The following is a 9,329-nucleotide window of genomic DNA, read 5'->3' as shown; positions in this document are numbered from 1 at the left end:
ATGTACATTTAAGCATATATACAGTTTACATTTCTAATTCTTCGATCTTTTTGTGTGGAGATCCGCGACGATAAGTTGCTCCCATCTCCCAACCCAAATCGACATCTTAAATCCGCATATTTTCACCACCACCAGCTACACATCGTATTGTCCAAATCTGTGTCGGCTTGACCGCGTGTGCGCGCTGGGTTTTGGCAGCGCCTGAATGCAGTGCAGCCACCTGTATGGTGCCCTTGGTAGAGTAACACCCTTATCCCTATGGCAGCCATGTATAACCTAACCCTTATCCCTACGGCAGCCATGTATTGTAGCCCATCTTCTTAACCACAAGTTCATTTTAATTTCGGTCGTCTCTTGAGGAAATCAAATTTTATTTTCACAATTTATATGGATATAGGATAATCTATCTATGTTCCTAACAGTGGCTAACAGACCCCCTCTCCTCCACATACATCGCGAGCAAGCGTTCCTCCAAATTCTTGCGATCCCCCGAATCCAGCCTTGACTGCAAACAGGCGCCCCTGTCCACATCCTGCAGACCCATCAGCCAACCGAATAGCACAAGAAGGCAGGTGAGCGGTGACAAAGTACGTCAACAGCAGCGAGCCAAGCCAAAATGAGCAAGGAGCAATGAGCAAGCCGCGGCCGCAGCTCTCCCTTGCGGTTACCGCTAGCAGACGCCCCTCTCCACATCCTGCAAGCAGCGGAATAACGCAAGTAGGCAAGTGCGCAGTGACAAAGTACGTCCACAGCAGCGAGCCATGCCAAAAGGAGCATAGCCACAGCCGCAGCTCTCGGCTACCGTTACCGCCGACCACATGCATGCCTTTCCAAACGCCAAGGGCCGCGCAATCCCGTGCACACCGACCACACACTCGCCATCTCCCCATCCCTATTTGAAGCCACCGGCCCGCGCACTGCATTGATCATCACGCAGCAGAGCAGCAGCACGAGCAACACGCCGCGCCGGCGCCGCTGATCCAACCATCTCAGCTTCGCGCTCCCCGCCGCCGCGCCCGCCATGGCGTCCCAGCGGCACCACTCCATCGACGCGCAGCTCCGTGCCCTGGCCCCCGGCAAGGTCTCCGAGGAGCTCATCCAGTACGACGCCCTGCTCGCCGACCGTTTCCTCGACATCCTCCAGGACCTCCACGGCCCCAGCCTTCGCGAATTTGTACGTAGAGCCCATCAAACCAATCACCACCTAGCTGTTCTTTGATTGCCGTTCAGTTCGCCTGTATCTAGAGCTCATCAAATGCATGCATGCAGGTCCAGGAGTGCTACGAGGTGTCGGCGGACTACGAGGGCAAGAAGGACACGTCGAAGCTGGGCGAGCTGGGCGCCAAGCTCACGGCGCTGGCCCCCGCCGACGCCATCCTGGTGGCGAGCTCCATCCTGCACATGCTCAACCTCGCCAACCTGGCCGAGGAGGTGGAGCTGGCGCACCGCCGCCGGAACAGCAAGCTCAAGCACGGGGACTTCTCCGACGAGGGCTCCGCCACCACCGAGTCCGACATCGAGGAGACGCTCAAGCGCCTCGTGTCGCTCGGCAAGACCCCCGAGGAGGTGTTCGAGGCGCTCAAGAACCAGTGCGTCGACCTCGTCTTCACCGCGCACCCCACGCAGTCCGCCAGGAGGTCGCTCCTGCAGAAAAACGCCAGGTACCTACCGTATATATATGACTCTCTCATTCTGCAATCATATCTGCGTCCAAATAATTAAATCCCTTTCGATTTCCGGAACAAAAAAAAATGTTGATCGATCTTGTCGTCGCAGGATCCGGAATCGCCTGACGCAGCTGAGTGCCAAGGACATCACGGCCGAGGACAAGAAGGAGCTCGACGAGGCTCTGCAGAGAGAGGTATACATACATGCATTTCACACCTGAGAATATAACACTGTACCAAGAGCCTCCGATACACACTTACACGATTCCTGCAAATTCGAAAACTGTTTGAGCCATTCTCGTAGAAGTTTTTCAATCACTGTCCTGTCAAGTGTCTATCTCTTTTTGCGTCGTTACATTCTTTCTTTGATAGGGATAGAATAGAAGTGGACTCATGAGCTTAAGACATTGGGCACGACAAGTGGGCCAGAGAAATTAATCTTCAATTGATATGTCAATATATATGTTTGTGTGAGGTGTCTGGCTGCACTTCACTAGAGCACAAGTCAGATTTCTTCACTCTATATATATGAATAAGCACGAAGAATCATTTAAAACATTGATAACATTTAAGAATGTCACATTATCCTATTCTCTAGGTAATCATTACAAATCAGAACGTCTGATTTTCACTCTCTAAACTATAATTAAAAATTTAGGAAATTCATTTTTTCCACTCTAAATAATCATTAAAAACATGAGACATAACATATTTCCACTCTTTAGATAACCATGAGTAATCTTTTCTATCATACATGATCATTAGACATTTGAAGCAGATCGGGATCACAATTATGTAATCTATACTAAGCCACCAAAGTTCTTTTCCATGAAGGAAGGATTTTGTTAATCCAAGATGATTAGATCGAGTTAATATAATAATCTAGAACCCACGTCTGCAAATAAGTATGTTGTATATGCAGCCTAAAAGAAAGAATAAAAAAGCCTAGCACCATAATGCCTATCTATCCTAAAATTAGATCATCACCGATGTGCCTTGAGAAAAACACCTTGACCACGTACATCAATTGTTGCAAGGCTGTTGCAACCAAATCCTAGAAGGTATGCCTATGGAGGATAGCCCAAGAATGAAACCAATGGATAACTGAATGTAAATCTGCATAGGAGAAAAATGAATGTTTCTTTTCAAAAACCAAATATATTTTGCTAGCTAAAGCTACCAACAAGTAGTCACCAGAACTAACCTTTTCAAAAACAAAATCATTTCTGCATAGGCAGAGCAACCAATAACTAGCTGTCCCGCCCAGCAAAACTAATTGGAAATGCACAATCTAAATGGCAAATCTTTGGCTGTCCCGCCCAGCAAAACTAATTCGTTTCTGATGTATAATCTTTTATTATATTCTCTACTTACACAATCTAGATGACAAATCGTTAGCTGGTGAAATCTACTGCACTTTGTTAGCACATGATCTGCTACAATACTAATTTGAAAAGCTACTACAGATAACATTTTTTACAACAATCGGATATTGAAATACACAAACAAGTATTCATTACTTATTTCTAGAATAGTTACACATTCCTACTTTGGACAATAAACTTTTCGAACTAAACCACAGTTCCACACCATATATTCAGTGTGGTGTTTGATAATTTTCTCATCCTTTCACAAAAATAAGCATCTCTAGATCAATATATATGAAACTGAGGAAAACAACTTGTGCTAAATAAACCAATTGTTAGAACTAGACAATAATAATTATATGCCAATCTGTTTCAGATACTCAGATATTTGTTTTTATTATCAGTAAATTATCACCTGTTTCCATGAGGTTTGTGGTTGCACCTCAACCTTCAGAAGAAAAGTCAGATTTAAAAAAATTCTACATAAAAACAGAACAAATTTGAAATTTTTTATATCTGTCTTTATATAATTATATATATAATCATAATCATTACATATTCAAGACAAGTCAAGTCAGGTTTTCCCATTAAACACATATAAATAAATAATCAGTACAAAGTTAAGGTAAACAACCGAACTTCCACTGTTTAAACTGTCTTTGCAAACTTGAAAGCAGAAACTAACCTAATAAAGAAGAAACTAGACTCCTTTATATATTAACAAGAAGAGGACTGCTATATGTATAACCATATGAGGCGGACTTGACTTAAGATTCAACAGTTAAAGATCACTTGATGAAAACTACATTGAATTGTTTATATGCTATACTCTAGCTGTACTCAAAGCATTTCCTTACTTAAAAAAAGATCATTTTATACCAAGATCTCTTACTCATACAAAGAGTAGAACTTCGGTACTACTCAAGATCTAGTGATCAAAGATCAATTAGATATATAGAAAGCTATCAAATGCGTTGAATGGTTTAGATGCATGGTTGTAATCGGGTTGTATTCAAGTTGTTGTACTCAAAGCATCTTCCTAACAAGAAATAGGGCATCCAATTTCTCCTTGATGAGGAATCAAACCCTAGGTAGTCTTAACTCCACACCCTCAATTAACTAATCTATGATCAAGTTCCTATTGTTACAAATTTAAGACAAGTCATAATGTCATATATCAGTCTCTGAATAAGTACAAATTTACGTCAGCTTATGTCTCATTCTAATGAAGCTTTGTTGTAGTGATTGGAAGGTACCCGTTTTACTTTTGCTTCTGGTTTTTGCTAAGAGAGGTGTTTTAGTAATTGTCCATTTTTTTATCAGTAGCTAATCCCCATGTCCATTCACTCTGTTTGGTGCGCCGTTGGAAAAATATAGACAGTCTATCAAGAGAGATTGGATTATGCAAAAACATGAGATACTTAGAAGTAAACCTGTTCCACAAGAACCAACATTTTTATTTAGGTCAGCTACATAAACAAGGATGTACGACTTTCTCGAATAATTATACACAACTTTCAACAAAAGAAAACCTTCAGACTAGACCACCATGTCAAACTGATAATGGATTGTGATCCTTGTCAGAACAAAATTCACTATCTACATGGAAATAAGTACCATTAGTTTAATATAAGAAACATAGAAATGTGACTGGAAACTCAATATGCAATTTGTTATTAGGACTACACAATAACATTATGCACCATCTGTAATCATCTAAAGAGTCATAAGGATTGCTAAAATTCGTCTGTGATACAAACTTCAAATGTTTCCTGATTTCAAAAAAAATGAAAAACAAAACTTATAGTGCTCCCTCTCCTGTGTACCATGTTTTTTGTTATGATTATCTTAACAGAGATTAAATTCTGTCGTTACCTTCACTGTATCTATCTATTTATATATGTCCACTTGAGAAGGTTACTGCTTCAAGCCATCATTATGGTATTTTTTGTTGTTTGGGTTGTTTAGTTCTAATTCGTTTTGTTGGATGTTCACAGATCCAAGCAGCTTTCAGAACTGATGAAATCCGGAGAGCACAACCCACCCCACAGGATGAAATGCGCTATGGGATGAGCTACATCCATGAAACTGTATGGAACGGTGTGCCTAAGTTTTTGCGCCGTGTGGATACAGCCCTGAAGAATATTGGCATCAATGAGCGCCTTCCCTACAATGTTCCTCTCATTAAGTTCTGTTCTTGGATGGGTGGTGACCGTGATGGTACATTTCCACTTACTTTTTTTAACAAAGTGGCAGGAGCTCTATATCTTTCAATTAAGAGAGAAACATTCTCACTTAGTTTGGCTACAATAGATGTTCAGATAAACTAGTCCATCAACCCGTGCTCTCGCACGGGCTAGAATTTAAGATATATATTGTTTAATACATCTGACTAATAAAGAATTATTTATATTAAATTATATGTTTTCTCTTTTTTTATTTTCTAAAATAGACATAATAGAGACTTTGTAGTCTATATCCAATTATCATAAACTTGTTAATTTTTTTTTTTTGCAAGGGACTGATTTATATCATCCATATTCATATTTTTACTTTACAACACTTGTCCTGTCAATATTCGAGCCCAACTTTGTTTTCTCCAAAAAAAAAATACTAGATGGTGTCATTCTATTTTATTAACAATATAATGTTCTATAGTATTGATGCTAATGTTTGATGTTTTTAAGTCTGTATATCTTTGCATTTCTGTCACTGTAGGAAATCCAAGAGTTACTCCGGAGGTGACAAGAGATGTGTGCTTGCTGTCCAGAATGATGGCTGCAAACTTGTACATCGATCAGGTCGAAGACTTGATGTTTGAGGTACTGTACAAATGTGTTTGATTGAATGCTTTGTAATGCTCATTTTTTGCTTGCCCTTTTTTTGGTGTCTCCGATCCATAACAATACTCTCATCTGATATATATCTCTAGCTCTCTATGTGGCGCTGCAATGATGAGCTTCGTGCTCGAGCCGAAGAACTCCAGAGTGCTCCAGCTTCAAAGAAAGTTACCAAGTATTACATAGGTAACTACAAACAGAAGAATTTATTTATTTAAAGAGACTGAATTAGCTAGTAAGCGTTTTTAGAGATGCAGATTATTGTCTAGCTATGTTTGCTTGTTCGTACCTCCTCATAGATTTGTCTGCCACCACTATTAAAATGGTGGAGTTCTCTTAGTGTTTTAAATAGTAATAAAACACTATCACTCGCCATAGCATATGAGAATCCTCACTAGGAGAACCCACATCGCTAGAAGAAGTTGCAGATTCTGATTGCGCGCACAGGCTTTTGCAAAGTCTCCACTAGTCTTTCGAAATTTGATTGAATAATGTTGCCCCGTCTCAGCCGGGTCAGTTTGCAAATTTTTCTGAAGAGTATTTGATGCTGGCGCAGAATTCTGGAAGCAAATTCCTTCAAACGAGCCCTACCGGGTGATCCTTGGTGCTGTAAGGGACAAGTTATACAACACACGCGAGCGTGCACGCCATCTGCTGGCAACTGGATTTTCTGAAATTTCTGAGGACTCGGTGTTTACCAAAATCGAAGAGGTAAATCGGCATGTTCCTTAATTCCTTTGTGAAATTGAAGTGTGATTTAAGCTATCAATCAATAATATGATATATATTTTTCTTTGGTCATCAATGCCATACATATATATGCATGCATGCAGTTCCTTGAGCCCCTGGAGCTGTGCTACAAATCACTGTGTGACTGCGGCGACAAGGCCATCGCGGACGGGAGCCTCCTGGACCTCCTGCGCCAGGTCTTCGCGTTCGGGCTCTCCCTGGTGAAGCTGGACATCCGGCAGGAGTCGGAGCGGCACACCGACGTGATCGACGCCATCACCACGCACCTCGGCATCGGGTCGTACCGCTCGTGGCCAGAGGACAAGCGGATGGCGTGGCTGGTGTCGGAGCTGAAAGGCAAGCGCCCGCTGCTGCCCCCGGACCTTCCCATGACAGAGGAGATCGCCGACGTCATCGGCGCGATGCACGTCCTCGCGGAGCTCCCGTCCGACAGCTTCGGCCCCTACATCATCTCCATGTGCACGGCCCCCTCGGACGTGCTCGCCGTGGAGCTCCTGCAGCGCGAGTGTGGCATTCGCCAGACGCTGCCCGTGGTGCCGCTGTTCGAGAGGCTGGGCGACCTGCAGGCGGCGCCCGCGTCCGTGGAGCGGCTCTTCTCGACGGACTGGTACTTCGACCACATCAAGGGCAAGCAGCAGGTGATGGTCGGGTACTCCGACTCCGGCAAGGACGCCGGCCGCCTGTCCGCGGCGTGGCAGCTTTACGTGGCGCAGGAGGAGATGGCCAAGGTGGCCAAGAAGTACGGCGTGAAGCTGACCTTGTTCCACGGGCGCGGCGGCACCGTGGGCAGGGGTGGCGGGCCGACGCACCTGGCCATCCTGTCCCAGCCGCCGGACACCATCAACGGGTCCATCCGCGTGACGGTGCAGGGCGAGGTCATCGATTTCATGTTCGCGGAGGAGAACCTGTGCTTCCAGTCTCTGCAGCGGTTCACGGCCGCCACGCTGGAGCACGGCATGCACCCGCCGGTGTCTCCCAAGCCCGAGTGGCGCAAGCTCATGGAGGAGATGGCAGTCGTGGCCACGGAGGAGTACCGCTCCGTCGTCGTCAAGGAGCCGAGATTCGTCGAGTACTTCAGATCGGTATATATACATATGCCAGTATATATATATTTATTTGGTGACGATCGATCGAATTCATCCATGCCGTCATTAATTCATTCGTCTGTCTTTCTCGTGTGTCTGTCAGGCTACCCCTGAGACTGAGTACGGCAAGATGAACATCGGCAGCCGGCCAGCCAAGAGGAAGCCGGGCGGCGGCATCACGACCCTGCGCGCCATCCCCTGGATCTTCTCGTGGACCCAGACGAGGTTCCACCTCCCCGTGTGGCTGGGAGTCGGCGCCGCCTTCAAGTGGGCCATCGACAAGGACATCAAGAACTTCCAGAAGCTCAAAGAGATGTACAACGAGTGGCCATTCTTCAGGGTCACCCTGGACATGCTGGAGATGGTTTTCGCAAAGGGAGATCCTGGCATTGCCGGCTTGTATGACTTGCTGCTTGTCGCCGACGATCTCAAGCCCTTTGGGAAGCAGCTCAGGGATAAATACGTGGAGACAGAGCAGCTTCTCCTACAGGTACCAAAACCAGCAAGTTAATTCACAGGAATGATAGATATTCATGCACTGCACTGCAATGCACGATATATGAATGAAAGTCTAGTTCCTCATGACTACTCGATCGATCAATACGTATGTACTGTCCTGTTTTGTGCAGATCGCTGGGCACAAGGATATTCTTGAAGGCGATCCTTACCTGAAGCAGGGGCTGCGGCTGCGCAATCCCTACATCACCACCCTGAACGTGTTGCAGGCCTACACGCTGAAGCGGATAAGGGACCCCAGCTTCAAGGTGACGCCGCAGCCGCCGCTGTCCAAGGAGTTCGCCGACGAGAACAAGCCCGCCGGACTGGTGAAGCTGAACCCGGCGAGCGAGTACCCGCCCGGCCTGGAAGACACGCTTATCCTCACCATGAAGGGTATCGCCGCAGGCATGCAGAACACCGGCTAGGCCGCTTCCCTTCACTCACCTGCAGAGTACTGCATGGCAATAATAATCAGCTTCCGGATGGTGGCGTTTTGTCAGTTTTGGATGGAAATGCTGAAAACTGACACCTTCTGTTTTTGTATGCATGTTTATGTAATTTCCTCGGCTTTGGCCCTCTTTATTTTCACTCTTGTTGTGAAGTCCAAGTGGAAAATCTTGGCATCTTAAACATATTGTAATAATGAACATCATACAATCTACAAATTTACTATTTTGTATTAATGAATGCTGGCAGGGAAAATGTCACTATATATCCCAGCCCATTAGATGGTCTTTTTTACCATGATGCTACTTTAATCATCCTCTTTTCATTGTGCTAACCAATTTCTGAAATCTAATGCCTGGCAATATATGTTGCCGGTTGAATCAGTGAGAGATAGCATCTACTTGATTGGTAATATTTGGCTGGAGTGATCTTAGTGCATTTACTTGAGAGAGATAGCAGCTAGTGGCACTGGTGACTGGTTTGCAAGCTTGAGAGCTTGTTACTCTTTGAGGTTCCTTGGAGGTTGCCACTAGTGATTGGAGCTTTGGGGTCTACTTGAATTTCACTAGAAAAAAATATAAACTAGTATAGCAAGATATGCACCATAAGTTTTTCTAGTGTACTCTACCTACTTACACCCACAAAAGACTTTTGCAACCTATTAACTCTTGTGCC

The 9,329-nt window shown here is 44.6% G+C and overlaps 1 protein-coding gene across 1 annotated transcript; it reads left to right on the top strand.

The window, feature by feature from the left end:
* The first annotated feature begins 917 nt into the window (after positions 1-917).
* Positions 918-8,919, top strand: LOC136526705 (phosphoenolpyruvate carboxylase 3-like). The gene is made up of 10 exons (XM_066519289.1): positions 918-1,174; positions 1,270-1,661; positions 1,777-1,861; positions 5,032-5,254; positions 5,753-5,856; positions 5,967-6,060; positions 6,431-6,585; positions 6,708-7,706; positions 7,813-8,199; positions 8,339-8,919. Exons 1-10 carry the CDS (start codon positions 1,022-1,024, stop codon positions 8,630-8,632), a joined length of 2,886 nt encoding a protein of 961 aa, XP_066375386.1. The 5' UTR covers positions 918-1,021; the 3' UTR covers positions 8,633-8,919.
* The last annotated feature ends 410 nt before the right edge of the window (positions 8,920-9,329 follow it).

The sequence above is a fragment of the Miscanthus floridulus genome, chromosome 19 (genome assembly GCF_019320115.1).
Source record: "Miscanthus floridulus cultivar M001 chromosome 19, ASM1932011v1, whole genome shotgun sequence".
NCBI classification, from domain to species: domain Eukaryota; kingdom Viridiplantae; phylum Streptophyta; class Magnoliopsida; order Poales; family Poaceae; genus Miscanthus; species Miscanthus floridulus.
The sequence above is the reverse complement of the archived record's forward strand: the minus strand, read 5'-3'. Positions and strand labels throughout refer to the sequence as shown.